General features: G+C 41.0%; 1 protein-coding gene across 4 annotated transcripts in view; it reads right to left on the bottom strand.

Annotated features, from left to right (window-relative positions):
• The window catches only part of LOC140714842 (phosphoribosyl pyrophosphate synthase-associated protein 1), a 90,020-nt gene that overhangs the window by 52,143 nt on the left and 19,016 nt on the right, over positions 1–18,861 (bottom strand). For all 4 annotated transcript variants that reach the window (XM_073026498.1, XM_073026500.1, XM_073026499.1 and 1 more), the window contains one exon: positions 2,577–2,749. In XM_073026498.1, the coding sequence (XP_072882599.1) occupies positions 2,577–2,749 (173 nt within the window). The remainder of the gene's footprint in view (positions 1–2,576; positions 2,750–18,861) is intronic.

The raw sequence follows: 18,861 nt of genomic DNA, 5'->3' as shown, positions 1-18,861 counted from the left end.
CTACCTTCAGACCTCCCAGTTTCCAAAGAACCTTCTCTCTAGTTATGGTAACATCACATGCTTCATGCCCCCGACACCTGGAACTTCCACCATGTTGCTAGTGTCTTCGACAGGGAAGATTGATGCAAAATACTTGTTCATTCCATCTGCATTTTCATTGTCCTCCATTGCTACCTCTCCAGTGTTGTTTTCCAGCAGTCCGATATCCGCTCTCGCCTCTCTTTTACACTTTATGTATCAGAAGAGACTTTTGGTACTTTCTTTAATATCATTGGCTAGCTTACTTTTGTATTCCATCTTTATCTTCTTAATGACTTCTGGTTGCCTTTTGTTGTTTTTTAAAACCTTCCCAATCCTCTAACTTCCCACTAATTTTTGCTATTATATGCCCTCTCTTTGGCTTTTATGTTGGCTTTGACTTCTCTTGTTAGCTATGGTTGGGTCTTTTTGCCTTTGGATTACTTCTTCCTCTTTGGGATGTATTTATTCTGTGCCTCATGAATTGCTTCCAGAAATTCCAGCCATTGCTGCTCTGCCATCATCCTTGCCAGTTCTTTTCCATCAATTCTGGCTTACTCCTTTCTCATGCCTCTGTAATTCCCTTTACTCCATTGATACATCTGACTTTAATTTCTCCTTCTCAAATTTCAGGGTGAATTTGATCATATTATGATCACTTTCTCCTAAGGGTTGTTACCTTAAGCTCTCTAATCAATTCAGGTTCATTGTACAACACCCAATCCAAAATAGCTAGTAGGCTCAACCATGAGTTGGTCAAATAAGATTGACGGAGTGCAGACAAAATTTACAAGGCCGTTGCCAGGACTTGAGGACCTGAGTTATCGAAAAAGGTAGGATTCCCGGGAGTGTAGGAAAATGAGGGGAGGTTTGATAGAGATATACAAAATTATGAGGGCTATACATAGCTGAGGGTGGTAATGGGGACAAACTCCCACTACCTATTAGATGCTGTCAATGGCATGCACATCAAATAGCCTATGATAACCAAGTCCAGCTCCTGACCTTCACGTGTGGCTTAGCTACTAGGTCCAGCGGAACAATTTCTACTGACAGAAGGGGCAAAGGCAGGGGTTACTGGCACCTTAAAAGCAGTCACTTCGGGCAGATGGGCTCATCAACCATGGTTGGCAGTTCATCTAGGAGGAGGAAAACTGATCTCAAACCTTCACTGCATTGCAACTACACTCATTCATGGGGAAGAATTCCGGAGTAAACCCTGAGGAAAAAATCCAAAACTGGAGTCCCTAAAGCAGTCCTACATTGAGTTCATTGGCAACTCCTGTGACACTGCTGGTACCAAACTGTTTCAGTCACTGCTGTTCCTTTGGGTTCATCAGATGTGTGGAGAAGGGGAGCTTGCTACATTGGCAAAAACTTGCTCTCCATCTTGCGTATCTAGACAGCTAGGATGCAATATCCATCATCAACTCTGACCAACAGAAGCCTCAGACAGAACTCAGATACATAGGTAAAAGCATACAAGTTTTTTCCATTAAGGCTGGGTGAGACTAAAACTAGAGATCATGAGCCAAGGGTGAAAGGTGAAATGTTTAAGGGGTAACTGAGGGGGAACAACTTCACTCAGAGGGTGGTGAGAATGTGGAACGAACTACCAGTAGATGTTTTGGATGCAGGTTTGATTCAATGTTTAAAAGGAATTTGGATGGGAGTGGAATGGAGGGCAGTAGGTGTAGGTCTATGGGACTAGGAAGAATGACCGTTCGGCATGGACTAGATGGCCCAAAGGATCTGTTTCTGTGCTGTAGTGCCCTATGAGTCTATGAACCCTAAAGGAGAGTAAAATAATGTGGTTGAGGGGACGTAGGTGATATTTTCCTTCAATGATCAAGCCAATTTCCTTTACTCCATTGTAATACCAATACATCTGACTTTAACTTCTCCTCAAATTTCAGGGTGAATTTGATCATACTATGGTCACTTGCCCCTAAGGGTTCTGTTACCGTAAATTCTCTAATCAATTCTCGTTCATCGCTTAACACCCAAACCAGAATAGCTGATCCTCTCGTGGGCTCAACCACAAGCTGCTCTAAAAACCAACTCTTAGGCACTCTAGAAACTCCCCCTCCTGTAACCCAGCACCAAACTGATTTTCCCAATCTACCTGCATATTGAAATCCCCCATGACTTTTGTCAACATTGACGTTTTGGAATATATTTTCTATCTCCCGTTGTAATTTATAGGCCACATCCTTACTACTGTTTGGGGGTCTGTGTACAACTCCCATCAGGGTCTTTCTACCCTTGCAGTTCCTAGGCTCTATCCAGGATTCAACACCTTCCAACCTAATGTCACCCCAGGATTTGATTTCATTTGTTACCAACAGTGCAACACCACAGACACTCCATATTTCATCCCAGACACCACAAACACACCATCCTTTGCCCAGACCCGGCTTCAGGCACTCCATACTTCACCCAGACTTGGCTCCAGACTCCTCATACTTCACTCCAGATACTACAAACTCCCCATATTTCTTCCACGACACCACAGACACCCCATACTTCACTCAGACACAGCTCCAGAAGCTGCTCACCTGCTTTGGCCAACATGCACGCCAGCAGTTTGCAAACGATGGAGCCCCTCTTCCTCATTTTACACTGCTTACTGTAGGGGAAGTAAGGAATTACTCCAATAATGTTCCGGGCACACGAAGTCTTGCAGGCGTAGGCCATGATCAGTAATTCCATCACCGCTGTATTAACATCTCTGCCAAACAGAAATACATTGGCCTGATCAGGATATCATCAAGGGCATTCTCATTCAATTTCAGCAAAACCATCAGTGTAAGATACATTGCCCATTCCTTTGTGCTTAACTAAAGTCACAAAGTGCCCAAGACAACATAATGCTAAATTTAAAACTTCCTAAGTTGGGGTATAGTAAGCTAAGAGATGGCATTCTAGTACTAAACAAGTTGTCTGAGAGAGAACCAAGGATGGTGAGTTGTGACAGCCAAGGGTATACAAGATGAGTAGTTTAAACAGAATGTTTCCCAGATTCCAAGGGAAGCTATCATCTAGTAACACTCACATCTACGATAAAGAAGTGCTTTGTGAGGCTGGTCATGGCTTGAGTCAGCTCCAGCCGCAGTAAGGACCTGGACCCATTGCAATTTGCCTATCGCCACACTATGTCTACAGGGTGGGGGGGCGATCTCAATGGCTCTCCATACTGCCTTGGATCACCTCGATAATCCAAATAGGTATGTCAGGATGCTATTCAATGATTATTACTCAGCATTTAACACCATCATTCCTACAATCCTGATCGAAAAGCTACAGAACCCGGGCCTCTGTACCTCCCTCTGCAACTGGATCCTCAGCTTCTTAACCAGAAGACCACAGTCTGTGTGCATTGGAAGTAACATCCCTATCTTGCTGACAATCAACACTGACACACCTAAGGTAAGTGTGCTTACCCCACTGCTCCAGTCTCTCTATAACCATGACTGTGTGGCTAGCTAGACATGGCTCAAATGCTGACGATACAACCAATGTTGGCCGAGTGACAAGAGGGCATGCAGGAACAAGAAATACCAGCTCATTGACTGCTGTCACAGCAACAACCTTGTACTCATATCAGTAAGACAAAAGAGCCGATTGTGAACTTCAGATAGGGTAAAACAAGGAAATACAAACCAATCATCATTGAGAAATGAGAGATTAGATATATATAGAGAGAGCGAGATGGAGAGAGAGATAGAGATAGAGAGATAGACAGACAGAGATGGAGAGAGAGATAGAGAGAGAGAACCAAGGTCAGCAGAGGAGTGGCAAGTGAAGGAGTAAGTGCGGGGATTGGCTGAGAAGGTAAGCTCTTGGGAGTCTGTCTTCTGTTGTTTTCAGGAGCTGTTGATTTAAAAACCAGGCGGGCCCAGCCTGCAACACAAACCTTCAAAGTCGGCAGAGGAGCGGCAAGTGAAACGAATTAGTCAATTTATCAGCCAATATAGGCAAGGTTTGCTCTAGGGGAGCGGCTTTGTCGAGGGAAGTGCCTTGTGAGAAAAGTGCCAGTCTTTGGCTTGAGAGTCTTCAGCGAGGAGGCTGAGGGAGGAGACAATGCCACAGTTGGAGAGGGTGAGAAGTGGTGAAGAAATGACAGGTAAACTGATTCAGTGTGATGCTTGCATGATGTGGGAGGTCAGGGACACTGATGGTGCCTCTGGCTGCTACAACTGTGAAAAGTTTGTCCAGGTTCAGCTCCTGAAGGACCATGTTGGGCACTGGAGAAGCAACTAGATGACCTCAGGTTCATCCAGGAAAACGAGAGTTTTCTGGACAGGACCTACAGCCATATCGTTACACCAAAGATACCGGAAGAGAGAGGGGAGGGGGCGATGATGAGAAAGGGATGGATGCTTGGAGTACAGGAGACCCTGGGGGATATACCTCTTGAAAACAGGTTCACCCTCTTGGAAGCTGTCGGGACAGAAGACACTGCCAGTCTGGACAGGTCTGCAAGTCAAAAATTGGCGCTGAAGCAAAGCCGAGGAGACAGACGTCAGGCAGAGCTGTGGTAGTAGGGAACTCCATAGTGAGAGGTACAGAAAGGGGTTTCTGTGGCAACAGGTGGGATTTATTAATAGTGTGTTGCCTCCCTGGTGCCAGGATCCAGGACATCACAGACCGATTACAGGGCATCCTCAAGGGTGAAGGTGAACAGCTGGAAGTGGTAGTGCATGTCAGCACAAATGATGTCAGGAAGAACAGGAAAGAAATTCTGCAGCATGACTTCAAAGAACTTGGAAGAAGGCTGAAAAGCAGGACCTCCAGGGTGGTTATCTCCGGTTTGCTTCCAGTTCCTCGTGCTGGTGAGGGTAGGAACAGAGAGATATAGGATCTCAATGTGTCACTGAGGAGCTGGTGCGGGAAGCAGGGTTTTAGATTCTTAGACCACTGGGATTTGTTTTGGGGTAAGGATGAATTGTACAAAAGGGACGGGTTGCACCTTAACAGGTGGGGGACCAGCATTCTGGCAGACAGGTTTGCCACTGCTACATGGGTGTGTTTAAACTAAGTAGCCGGGAGGGAGGAGACAAACTGGAAATATAAGGATGGAATTAAAGGGAAAGAGAGAATAAGAAAAGTTAAGAAAGACAACAGAATTAACAAGGCAGAAACCTCAGGAAGGGATCGGAGAGTATGGACAAGTGCAATAGGAATCGGTGTGAGAGGTGAGGGGAGAAACGGATTAAAAGTATTATATATGAATGCACAAAGTATAAGAAATAAAGTGGATGAGCTTGAGGCTCAGTTGGAAATTGGCAAGTATGATGTTGTAGGAATAACAGAGACATGGCTGAAAGAGGACCAGGGCTGAGCAATGAATATTCAAGGATATACATCCTATCGAAAGGACAGACAGGTGGGCAGAAGGGGTGGGGTGGCTCTGTTGGCGAGGAATGGAATTCAGTCCCTTGCGAGGGGTAACATAGAATCAGGAGATGTAGAGTCAGTATGGATAGAACTGAGAAATTGTAAGGGCAAAAAGACCCTAATGGAAGGCAGATTACTATCTGAATGGTGTCAAGTTAGGAAAAGGGGAAGTACAACAAGATCTAGGTGCCCTTGTTCATCAGTCACTGAAAGTAAGCATGCAGGTACAGCAGGCAGTGAGGAAAGCTAATGGCATGTTAGCCTTCATAACAAGGGAAGTTGAGTATAGGAGCAAAGAGGTCCTTCTGCAGTTGTACAGGGCCCTGGTGAGCCCACACCTGGAGTACTGTGTGCAGTTTTAGACTCCAAATTTGAGGAAGGGCATTCTTGCTATTGAGGGAGTGCAGCGTAAGTTCACGGGGTTAATTCCTGGGATGGCGGGACTGTCATATGTTGAAAGATTGGAGCAACTGGGGTTGTATACACTGGAATTTAGAAGGATGAGAGGGGATCTGATTGAAACATATAAGATTATTAAGGGATTGGACACATTAGAGACAGGAAACATATTCCCGATGTTGGGTGAGTCCAGAACCAAAGGCCACAGTTTAAGAATAAGGGGTAGGCCATTTAGAATGGAGTTGAGGAAAAACTTTTTCACCCAGAGTTATGGATCTACGGAATGCTCTGCCTCAGAAGGCAGTGGAGGCCAATTCTCTGGATGCTTTCAAGAAAGAGTTATATAGAGCTCTTAAAGATAGTGAAGTCAAGGGATATGGGGAGAAGGCAGGAACGAGGTACTGATTGTGGATGATCAGCCATGATCACAGTGAATGGCGGTGCTGACTCGAAGGGCCAAATGGCCTACTCCTGCATCTACTGTCTATAGAAATAGAAAGAGAGATAGAGAGAGAGGTAAAGAGAGAGAGAGGCAGTGTGCCAGATGTTGAAGCGTGTGAGAGAAGAGAAGTGAGTGCAGTTATTACTACAAGGGAGAAGGTGCTCAAAAGCTGAAAAACCTAATGGTACATCAGTTACCCAGGCCAGATGAACTGCACCTTAGGATTCTGAAGGAGGTAGTGGTAGAGATTGTGGAAGCATTAGTTAATGATCTTTCAAAATTCATTTGCATGGTGCCAGAGGACTGGAAAATTGCAAATGTTATTCCACTTTTTAAGAAAGGAGGAAGGCAACAGAAAGGATATTCTAGGCCAGTTAGCCTGACCTCAGTGGTTGGGAAGATGTTGGAGTCAATTATTAAGGATGAGGTTATGGAGTACTTGGTGACACAGGACAAAGTCAGCATTGTTTCCTCAAGGGAAAATCTTACCTGATGAACCTGTTGAAATTCTTTGAAGAGATTACAAGTAGGATAGATAAAAGGGATGCAGTGGATGTTGTATATTTGGACTTTCAAAAGGCCTTTGACAAGTGCCACACGTGAGGCTGCTTACCAAGTTAAGAGCCCATGGTATTACAGAAAAGTTACTAACATGTTTAGAGTAATGGCTGATTGATAGGAGGCAGCGAGTGAGAATAAAAGGATCCTTTTCTGATTAGCAGCCAGTGACTACTGGTGTTCTGCAGGGTCAGTGTTGGGATTGTTTTTTTTAATGCTGTATATCAATGATTTAGATGATGGAATAGATGGCTTTGTTGCCAAGTTTGCAGATGATATGAAGATTGATGAAGGGGCAGGAAATGTTGAGGAAACAGGTAAGCTGCAGAAGGAGCTGCTTATTTGATTTTCCAGCTTTAATCTTATTTATGTTGAGAGGATCGGAGTTGACGACACTGATGATTATGTATTCTTGTGAGATATTATAAACAGCCCTTTTTTTTCTTTTTCTAGTTTTTCTTTCTTTTTTTGCTTCTTTTTTCTTCTTTATTAGCTATTAGATCAGTAGTTTAGTTAATTTTGCAAACATTTTTTTTCTTTTTTCTGTTTTTTTTATATCATATATTATGAAATACCTAGATTTACCTTGTTCATACATATACTGTATGGTTCATGTTTTGGGAAAACTCATTTATACTGTAATCATTGCTTATGTATTCTTTCATGTGCAATGGGAATTTATGTTTGTAATCCCTTTATTAATATATCAGTTGTATTTTGTTCATATTATTAATATTAATAAAAAGATTGAAAGAGAGACAGTACACTGCATACAATTAAAGGAATTATATTTATGAATCTCAGCTGACGGGTTAGAAAAGAATAACCAAAAGAAGGGGTCTGTTCTAATTAAACAGTTGAATGTGCAGAAGTTGGAGCTCATCTTGAACTTCTCTGTCACATTTGGGCTGGTCCCTTGGTCCACATGAAAGCACACACCACCTTCCGAACGTAGCTTGCAATCCATTTTGAACAAACGGGTCTCCCTCTGATCGTATGCTACATCCGGTTCTCCCCAGTGTCTTCTCTCTTCACCTCCTCTTGAACAAAAAAAAATCTATGCCCAACCTTATTGTCTCTCACCAAGAAAACCTTCTGCTAATTGGATGGTACACATTCCACATCATCCCTTGTCTTCAACAGTAACCCAAACAGGTAGAAAGCAGAACAGCAACTCTTACAGAGCTGCTAAATGAAATACCTACAGCAGAATTGCAGAAAGGGGAAATATGAGGCTCTCAGGCAGGAACTTGGAAGCATAATTTGGGAACAGATGTTCTCAAGGAAATATATGGAAAAATTGTGGCAAATGTTCATGGGATATTTGCGTGGTGTTCTGCATAGGAACATTCCAATGAGAGAAGGAATGGATGGTAGGGTATAGGAACCATGGTGTACAAAGGCTGTTGTAAGTCTAGTCTAGAAGAAGAGCTTACGAAAGGTTCAAAAAAATTAAGTAATGATAGAGATCTAGAAGATTATAAGGCTAGCAGGAAGGAGCTTAAGAAAGAAATTAGGAGAGCCAGAAGGGGACCATGAGAAGGCCTTGGCGGACAGGATTAAGGAAAACCCCAAGGCATTCTTCAGGTATGTGAAGAACAAGAGGATAAGACAGGATAAGATGTGAGAAAATAGGACCAATCAAGTGTGACAGTGGAAAAGTGTGTATGGAACTGGAGGAGATAGCAGAGGTAATTAATGAGTACTTTGCTTCAGTATTCACTCCGGAAAAGGATCTTGGCTAGGATTTACAGCAGACTGAAAAGCTTGAGCATGTAGATATTAAGAAAGGATGTGCTGGAGATTTTGGAAAGCATCAAGTCGGATAAGTCACCAGGACTGGATGAGATGTATCCCAGGCTACTGTGGGAGGTGAGGGAGGAGATTGCTGAGCATCTGGCGAAGATCTTTGCATTATCAATGGGAATGGGAGAAGTTCCAGAGGATTCGAGAGTTGCAAATGTTGTTCCCTTATTCAAGAAAGGAAGTAGAGATAGCCCAGGAAATTATAGGCCAGTGAGTCTTACTTCAGTGGTTCGTAGGTTGATGGAGAAGATCCTGAGAGGCAGGATTTATGAACATTTGGCGAGGCATAAAGCAATTAGGAATAGTCAGCATGGCTTTGTGAAGAACAGGTCGTGTCTTACGAACCTGATTGAATTTTTTGTGGATATGACTAAACACATTGATGAAGGTAGAGCAATAGATGTGTATATGGAATTCAGCAAGACATTTGACAAGGTACCCCATGAAAGGCTTATTGAGAAAGTAAGGAGGCATGGGATCCAAGGGGACATTGTTTTGTGGATCCAGAACTGGCTTGCTCACATAAGGCAAAGGGTGGTTGTAGGTGGGTCATATTCCGCATGGAGGTCGGTGACCGGTGGTGTGCTGCAGGGATCTGTTCTGGGACCCCTACTCTTCGTGATTTTTATAAGTGACCTGGATGAGGAATTGGAGGGATGGGTTAGTAAATTTGCTGATGACACAAAGGTTGGAGGTGTTGTAGATAGTGTGGAGGGCTGTCCGAGGTTATAGTGGGAGATTGATAATGTGGGAAACTGGGCTGAGAAGTGGCAGATGGAGTTCAACCCAGGTAAGTGTGAGGTGGTTCATTTTGGTAGGTCAAATATGATGGCAGAATACAGTATTAATGGTAAGACGCTTGGCAGTGTGGAGGATCAGAAGGAACTTGGGGTCTGAGTCCATAGGACACTCAAAGCTGCTGCGTGGTTGACTCTGTGGTTAAGAAAGCATACGGTGCATTGGCCTTCATTAATCATGGGTTTGAGTTTAGGAGCCAAGAGGTAATGTTGCAGCTATATAGGACCCTGGTCAGCCCCCACTTGGAGTACTGTGCTCAGTTTTGGCCGCCTCACTCTAGGAAGGATGTGGAAACTATAGAAAGGGTGCAGAGGAAATTTACAAGGATGTTGCCTGGATTGGGGAGCATGCCTTATGAAAATAGGTTGAGTGAACTTGGCCTTTTCTTCTTGGAGCAACGGAGGTTGAGAGGTGACCTGATAGAGGTGTACAAGATGTTGAGAGGCATTGATCATGTGGATGGTCAGAGGCTTTTTCCCAGGGCTGAAATGGCTAGCAAGAGAAGACACAGGTTTAGGGTGCTTGGAAGTAGGTACAGAGAAGATGTCAGGGGTGAGTTTTTTTTTTTTTACGCAGAGTGGTGAGTGCGTGGAATGGGCTGCCGGCGACGGTGGTAGAGGCGGATATAATAGGGTCTTTTAAGAGACTCCTGGACAGGTACATGGATCTCAGAAAAATAGAGGGCTGTGAGTAACCCTAGGTAATTTCTAAGGTAAGGACATGTTTGGCATAGCTTTGTGGGCTGACGGGCCTGTATTGTACTGTAGGTTTTCTATGTTTCTAATTTTCTATAACAGTGAAGATGCAAACCAGAGCATTACACTGTCCACCACCACAAACAGTCATGTCCTCATGACTGAAATAATTTGTCATTCCGTCATTAATAACACCATTTTCAAAGGAATTTTGTGATGTCAAAATCTCCAATCCATTTTTAAATGGTGGTGATGTATCTCACTCGGGGAATAGTCACAACTCTCTATTTTCTCAGTGCTACATAGGCCAGCGTATCTTGGGGTCTCCTGACTCTTTGAGACCTCCTTATCTCATCATCTACATCTTCAGTTTCAGACACTGCTTGGGATACTTCTGGTCTATACAGCGAGGCCTCTGCTCCCGGTCTATCACTCGTGCCTTCCTGCAACTTGGATCTGGCTGCCACTTGGCTGAACTCAACTTCATCCCCAGTTACTTTAAAGCCCAACCCCTCTTCGTGGTCCAGCTGCAAGCCTGCCTGAGCACTGCTAATCCCCTGCATTTCATCTTCCTCAGCGTGAGAAAGGTTGGGAATCTCTTAATTATTGGGGAGTTGGCGAAAGGCAGCATATACCACACTCCCCATTTCCTTATCCTCCGTGTCACATCCCATTCAGGGGAGGCGCCAGTTTAATCCTTCCTGCTGCTGGTCCTTCAGTCTCCCCACATTGCCGCAAAGCCCTGTTACTTGGTGTAGGGCCCAAGTCAGACTCTGGGGCAACACACACCTCTTGTCCTAGAGGTAGAAGGTGGTTCTGATGGAGAATCTTGACAGACCTATTCCTATCCTCTGGTTTCACCCAGAAAACTGGTACGTTTGGCATCTGACTCTCCACTACATCAGGTGTAGCCACCCAGCTGTTAGCCAGCTTGTGCTTCCCAGGTAACCCCAAATTCTTGATGAGGATTCGGTCTCCAGGCATGAGTTAGGAGAACCTAACCTTTTGATCATACCTCCTCTTATTTCCTTATTCTACTTGGTATCCAAGACCTCAGCTAATTCATAAGCCATTTTCAGCTCCCATTTCATATCAGGCACATATTTCAGATAAGTCTCTTTATCGGCCTCACTCATGGATATCTGGTAATATCCACTCCTAAAGTCCAGCACACTGAACCGTGTTGCACCATTCAAGCAGTCCAGCGCACCCTCAATTCTCAGGAATTTATACTGGTCGGGGCCTGTACTCCTGTTTGGAGTGTGATAGTCCACACATATCTGTACCTTCCCAATCTTCTTCCTGGCCACTACTATTGGAGACACGTAAGGGCATCTGGACTCAGTAATGATCCCAGCTTCCTTCAACTTATTCATCTCTTCTCAAACAAAAAAAACCTTAAGCCCAAGCAGATACATTGAAGTAAGCAGTGCAAGAACAGAAATAAAAAAGAATGTAGTGAGGTAGTGTTCATGGGTTCAATGTCCATTTAGAAATCGGATGGCAGAAGGGAAGAAGCTGTTCCTAGATCACTGTGTGTGTCGTCAGTCTTTTGTACCTACTTCCTGATGGTAAAACCTTAAGACACAGGAGCAGAGTTAGGCCATATGATCCATCATGTTTGTTCCGCCATTCAGTCTTGGCTGATCCTTTTTTCCCTTCTCAGCCCCACTCCCTGTAACATTTGATGCTGTGTCCAATCAAGAACCTATCAAACTCTGCCTTAAATACTCCCAATGACCTGGCCTCCACAACTGCCTGTGGTAATAAATTCCACAAATTCACAACCCTCTGGTTAAAGAAATTTATCTGCATCTGTTTTAAATGGACATATCTCTGTCCTGAGGCTGTACCCACTCATCCTAGACTACCCCACCATGGGAAAAGTCCTTTCCACATATACTCCATCTAGGCCTTTCAACATTCGAAATGTTTGAACGAGATCACCCTCACATCCTTCTAAATTCCAGTGAGTACAGACCCAGAGCTATCAAAAGTTTCTCATATGATTTCCCTTTCATTCCCAGAATTATCCTTAATAACCTCCTCTGAACTCTCTCCAATGCCAGCACATCTTTTAGATGAGGATCCCAAAACTGTTCACAATACTCAAGGTGAGGTCTCACCAGTGCATTATAAAGCCTTCCCTTCTGTTGTATTCTAGACTTCTTGAAATGAATGCTAACATTGCAATTGCCTTCCACCAACTCTGCCTGCAAGTTACTCTTTTGGTTCTTCTGCACAAGGACTCCAAGTCCCTTTGCATCTCAGATTTTTGGATTTTCTCCCATTTAGAATATAGTCTGCAAATTTATTATTACATCATATATTACATCATATGAAAATATTGAATAAATGGTCTCCATATCTTTTCAAATTTAATAGAAGTATCGAATACACCACTTCTAATTTTTTCTAAATTTAAACATAACATAGTTTGAGAAAACCAATGAAATAGTGGGAGGATTAATTTCCTTCCAATTCAACAAAATAGATCTTCTAGCCATCAGAGTGAGAAATGCAATCATTCGACAGGCGGAAGAAGATAAATGAAGTGAGTCCATCATTGGTAAACCAAAAATTGCGGTAATAGGATGGGGTTGTAAATCGATGTTCAATACCGCAGAGATAATATCAAAAATATCTTTCCAATATTTTTTCAAAAGCGGACATGACCAAAATATATATGAGTTAAAGATGCGGTTTCAAATTGACATCTATCACAAATAGGATTTATATAAGAATAAAAATGAGCTAATTTATCCTTGGACATATGGGCCCTATGTACGACCTTAAATTGTATTAATGAATGTTTGGCACATATAGATAATGTATTAACTAATTGAAGAATTCTATCCCAATTCTCAATAGGAATAATAAGATTAAGCTCTCTTTCCCAATCATTTTTTGTCTTATAAAGGGGCTCTGAACGTATCTTCATAATTATATTATAAAGCTTTGATATAAGCCCTTTTTGAAAAGGGTTTAATTCAAACAAACTCTCCAAAATATCTGAAGACACAAAATTTGGAAACGTAGGAAGTACCACACTTAAAAAATGCCTAATCTGTAAATATCTAAAAAAATGAAATCTAGGCAAATTATATTTATTAGATAATTGCTCAAAAGACATAAAACAATTGTCCAAAAATAAATCAGAAAATCTTAGTAATCCCTTAGTTTTCCAAGCCGAAAAAGCTTGATCTATAATTGAAGGGTGGAAAAAGCAATTAGATACAATAAGAATATTTAAAACGAATTGAGTCAACCCGAAAAATTTCCAAAATTGAAACCATATACGTAATGTATGTTTAACTATCGGGTTGTCAATTCGTTTCGGCAATTTAGAAAGAGCAAAAGGGAGAGAAGTCCCTAAAATAGAACCCAGAGCATAACCTGGTACCGATTTAATTTCCAAACTCACCCAATGAGGGCCAAAAGATCCATCCCAGTCTTTCAACCAACATAACAAATATCTAATATTAACTGCCCAATAATAAAATCTGAAATTAGGTAATGCCAACCCACCTTCCTTCTTTGTCTTCTGTAAGTATATTTTACCTAACCTGGGATTTTTATTCTGCCATATATATGAAGAAATTTTTGAATCAACATTAGTTAAAAAAGATTTCGGAATAAAAGTTGGTACCGCTTGAAAAATATATAAAAACTTAGGTAAAATAACCATCTTAATAACATTAATCCTACCTATCAGAGATAAAGATAATGGTGACCACTTAGTAAACAAGCATTTAATCTGATCAATTAAGGATAAAAAATTAAACCTAAATAATTCTTTATGGTTTTTTTTGTGATTTTAATCCCTAAGTAAATAAAAGAGTCATTAACTAATTTAAAAGGTAAATTTCCATAAATTGGGACCTGTCTATTCAAAGGGAACAATTCACTCTTATTAAGATTTAACTTATACCCAGAAAACTCACTAAATTGAGCCAACAATGATAGAACTGCTGGAATAGATTTCTCAGGGTTAGAAATGAATAATAATAAATCATCTGCATACAAAGATAACTTATGAATATCTGTCCCACGATTAATACCCAAAATATCCTGTGATTCTCTGATGGCAATTGCCAAAGGTTCTAAAGCAATGTTAAATAGTAATGGACTAAGAGGACAGCCTTGTCTAGTACCCCAAAATAAACGAAAAAAGGGAGATCTTTGATTATTAGTAAACACCGAGGCTACTGGAGTGTGATAAATCAGTTTAATCCAGGAAATGAATGTCGGACTAAAATTAAACTTCTCCAACACATAAAATAAGTAAGGCCATTCAACTCTATCAAATGCTTTCTCCGCATCTAATGAAATAACACATTCTGAAGTGCTATGTGAAGGAGTATAAACAATATTCAGTAATCTCCTAACATTGAAAAAATAGCAATTTTTAATAAAACCGGTTTGATCTTCCGAAATAATTTGGGGTAATACCTTCTCCAGCCTGGATGCCAGTAACTTGGAAAAGATCTTGGAGTCTACATTCAATAAAGATATTGGTCTATAGGATGCACAGTCAGTAGGGTCTTTATCTTTCTTCAGTATTAAAGAAATGGAAGCTCTATAAAAAGATTGTGGCAAATTCCCCAATCTAATTGCTTCTTCAAAAACCCTGCATAACCAAGGAGAAAGAGTAGCAGAAAAACATTTTAAAAATTCTACTGTATACCCATCTGGACCTGGTGCTTTCCCAGAATTCATTGAGGAAATAACCCCTTTAATTTCTGCATCCGTAATAGGAGTATCTAATATTGAAAGATCATCGGATGATAATTTTGGAAAATTCAATTTCCCAAGAAAATCATGCATGGTATTATGATCCTGAGGGAATTCAGATTGATACAGGGAGGTATAAAAGTCTTGAAATGACTTATTTATCTCATCATGGTTAACTGTCAAATCCCCATTCTGCTGACGAATCTTAGTGATTTGACGTTTAACCAAAACATTCTTCAACTGACTAGCTAACAGTTTACCCGATTTATCACTATGTATATAAAAATCAGATCTGGTTTTCATTAATTGATTTTCAATCGGAGATGTAAGTAATAAACTATGTTCCGTTTGAAGTTCAACCCTTTGTTTGTAAAGCTCCTTACTAGGAGTGATCGAATATTTCTTGTCAATCTCTTTAATTTTATCAACCAATAAAAGAGTTTCCTTTGTTATGACCCCAGCCCCCTCCTTTGTGAGATTCGCAAGAGCCCTAGTCAAGGGGGGGGTCAAATGACCCAAGAGAGAGAGGGAGACGTGCTGAAGACCACGTTCCCCCGGGAAGCAGAATAAAGCGACTCTTTGACTATTGTCTCATGAAGACCACGTGTAAAGCCCTCGGGCAAAGTGGGCTGGTCGCTCAACAAGACAAAAACCTCGGACATAGCCATTGTCTTGGGAGACACCTTTGTGGGATAAGGAACTGGCCTACTTGCAAAATCTCAGGGCAATGTGAGGTGGGTGTTGGGGGAAGGATTGCCTCGCCCCCCCACCCTGATGGACATCTACAACCCTGCCAGTCCAGATAAAAGGTGGGCTGCCGAGGCGGGGCGCCAGACGCACCAGAAGATACGCGAGAATTCCTGCGACCGCGTTTTGAGAGCGACAGCCGGTGGTGGGGTTCGTGTGCGTCCTTTCCTTGCCTGGGATTGGCGACCTCACCACGGAAGAACGGCTTAGCTACAGGGGAAGCCACAGATGAGAGTCCATTCCCCAACGAGACTTCCGACTACCTCCTACAGGTTGGAAAACCTGTCGGGTAAATGTTTCATTCTCTCTCTCTCTTTCTAACAAAAGTGCACCAACGCGACACCACGACAACGGCAGCGGGTGGAACTGCAGTGACCGCAAAAAGACTTTTAAATATCCAGTAAACAATATATATCTACATTACCCCTAGACAACGATAGAGCTTATTTCTGATTGATTATTACTATACCTGTGCTTTAGATTGAGTTGTGACGACGTATATGATCTGAATGTTTTGTACTAACCATACGTTTGTGCCCCTTTATAAATAAAAACGTTTGAAAATAGTAGCATCAGGCTTCGGTGGACCCATCTATCTTTGCTGGAAAATTACCCGGTTACTGGGGAACGTAACACCTTCTTAATGCGTTTTCTCAGACCAACAGAGTAAGAGATAATCTGTCCACGTATATACGCTTTAAAAGTGTCCCAAAGTGTTCCGCAAGAAATATCATCCGTGGAATTAGTTGAAAAGAAGAAATCGATCTGTTCCTTCATAAATTTAATAAAGTCCGGATCTTCCAGTAAGGTAGAGTCAAATCGCCATTGTCTAACATTAGAAGCTGTATCCGTGAATTTAATAGAAAGTTTTAATGGAGCATGGTCAGAGATAGCTATAATATCATAATTACAACCAATTACCGATGGAATAAAACAAGAGTCAATAAAAAAATAATCAATTCTCGAATAAGAATGATAAACATGTGAGAAAAAAGAAAACTCTTTGTCGTTAGGATGCCGAAATCTCCAAATATCAAAAACTCCATTATCAGTCAAAAAGGAGTTAATACAAGTGGCCGACTTATTGGGTAAAGTCTGAATAGATATAGATTTGTCCATCAAAGGATTTAAACAACAATTAAAGTCACCACCCATTATTAACTTATATTCATTTAGATTAGGTAAAGAAGTAAATAAGGACTTAAAAAAATCAGGACAATCTACATTTGGAGCATAAACATTAACCATAGCAACCTTTTTATTACAAAGTAAACCAGTAATTAACAAAAATCTACCATTTGGATCCGAAAGGATATCGTGTTGAACAAATGCAATAGAGGAGTCAATAAAAATTGAAACTCCCTTTACTTTGGCATTCGAATTCGAATGATACTGTTGACCCCGCCAAGACCTAAAAAAGCGTATTTGTCCTCCTTCCTCACATGAGTTTCTTGTACAAAAATGATATGAGCATTAAGTCTTTGGAATACTTTGAAAATCTTCTTTCGTTTAATCGGATGGTTTAAACCATTAGTATTCCAAGACACAAAATTAATGGTCTGAGCCATGCTTCTAAAATCAACCCTTTGGTATAAAAAGGGTTAACCAAATTATAAACTCATGCACCCGGAAGAGGAACAAAAATAAAGAGCGGACCCGGAAGTGACAACATCTTAGACATATTTGTAGTTCAAAAACAGCCCAAATGAAAAAACTAAAACAAACTGGTAAAAGAAAAATAAAATTAGAAAACAGACCATCCCCCACCCCCACAAGAAAAAGAAAAAAAGCCAAAATATGGCTAGAAAAAGGAAAAAATGAGACTAATTCTACCCCCATATCAGCGGAAGACCACTCCATATATAAAGGATATATATTAAAAAAACCCACCCCGACTTTAAAAATTATAATCACTATACTAAAACCACACTTCTTAATATACTTAGTTGTAAAAAAAATATAATCACTAAAAGCTTATAAATCGGGTTATAACCCAAACAAATCAAGAAATATTTAAACTATGATAAGCGATGCATTATAGGAAGAAGACGAGAGAAGAAAAAATAACACCATCTTAAACAAAACCAAGAATATTTTTCCAAAAAACCATCTTAATAAAAAAGAATTCACCTTCGAAGGGTTAAAAATACACCTTCGAAGGAACAAAAAGTCAAAAATATAGTACAATGGTTAAAGTGTATAAAACAGAGCGATTAATATAACGAAAACACACTTTAACTTAAATATAAAGTATAGGATAAACCTACACCAATAACCAGAGACTAAATCTGGTTTGAGGAATCGAAAACCATCTTACACGATCAGAATCACTCATTTATTAGAGATTAGTGTCTGCAGCAGTAGGGAAGTTCTCCTCCAGATAGATAGATAGATAGATAGATAGATACTTTATTCATCCCCATGGGGAAATTCAACATTTTTTCCAATGTCCCATACACTTGTTGTAGCAAAACTAATTACCGTAGATTCCGGATTTTAAGCCGCTACTTTTTTCCCACATTTTGAACAGCTTTGAACTCTGCGGCCTTTAATACGGTGCGGCTAATGCATTATTTTTTTCATGCCGCCAAAAACATTTTGCCTCGTAACAGTAGACCAATAAAATTGATGAGTAGTTCACAGAGGTCCAATGAAATTGTACGATAAATCAAGCGCACTTTCACAATTAAATTATTGTAAATCAGTCATTTGTACTCACCCTCATCAACATGGAAAACACTCGAAGAAAAGCATTGTGCTGCCTTTATGGCAGTTATTTAGTTTATAATATTTTCGCTTAGTAATTCATTTTCTAGTTAAAGTTAGAAGAGTTTTAACTATATTTGTTTTCTGTACTACATCGCGGGATGCTATGACGTCACACCCGGTTTCGCCGCGTCTTGTGGGAAAACACCGGTTTGCGATAAACGGGACGGCGGGGGGGAGCGGTGGAGCCAAAACGCTGCTTTTAAGTTAAAGGCGATCAATAACTTTTCCTGGTAGGCTGCAGTATATATATTTTTTACCAGTCGTTAGGAGATATTGGAATGTTGTTCAGTAAAAAAGTATACGCAACGTATATTTAAAAGTAGCCGCGTTACAGGCACGGTTCGAAAAAAAGCATTTGCAATATGTATTTGTTTATGTTACCATATGGATTTAATTAAAAGTTAAAAAATCCTCACGTGTAATATCTTTCTGTGTAAATATCTCATATTACAACGTGGGACACCTGCGGCCGAAAATCCGGTGCGGCGGAAAATC

This window comes from Hemitrygon akajei, chromosome 22 (assembly GCF_048418815.1).
Source record: "Hemitrygon akajei chromosome 22, sHemAka1.3, whole genome shotgun sequence".
In the NCBI taxonomy this organism is placed as follows: Eukaryota; Metazoa; Chordata; class Chondrichthyes; order Myliobatiformes; family Dasyatidae; genus Hemitrygon; species Hemitrygon akajei.
The sequence above is the reverse complement of the archived record's forward strand: the minus strand, read 5'-3'. Positions and strand labels throughout refer to the sequence as shown.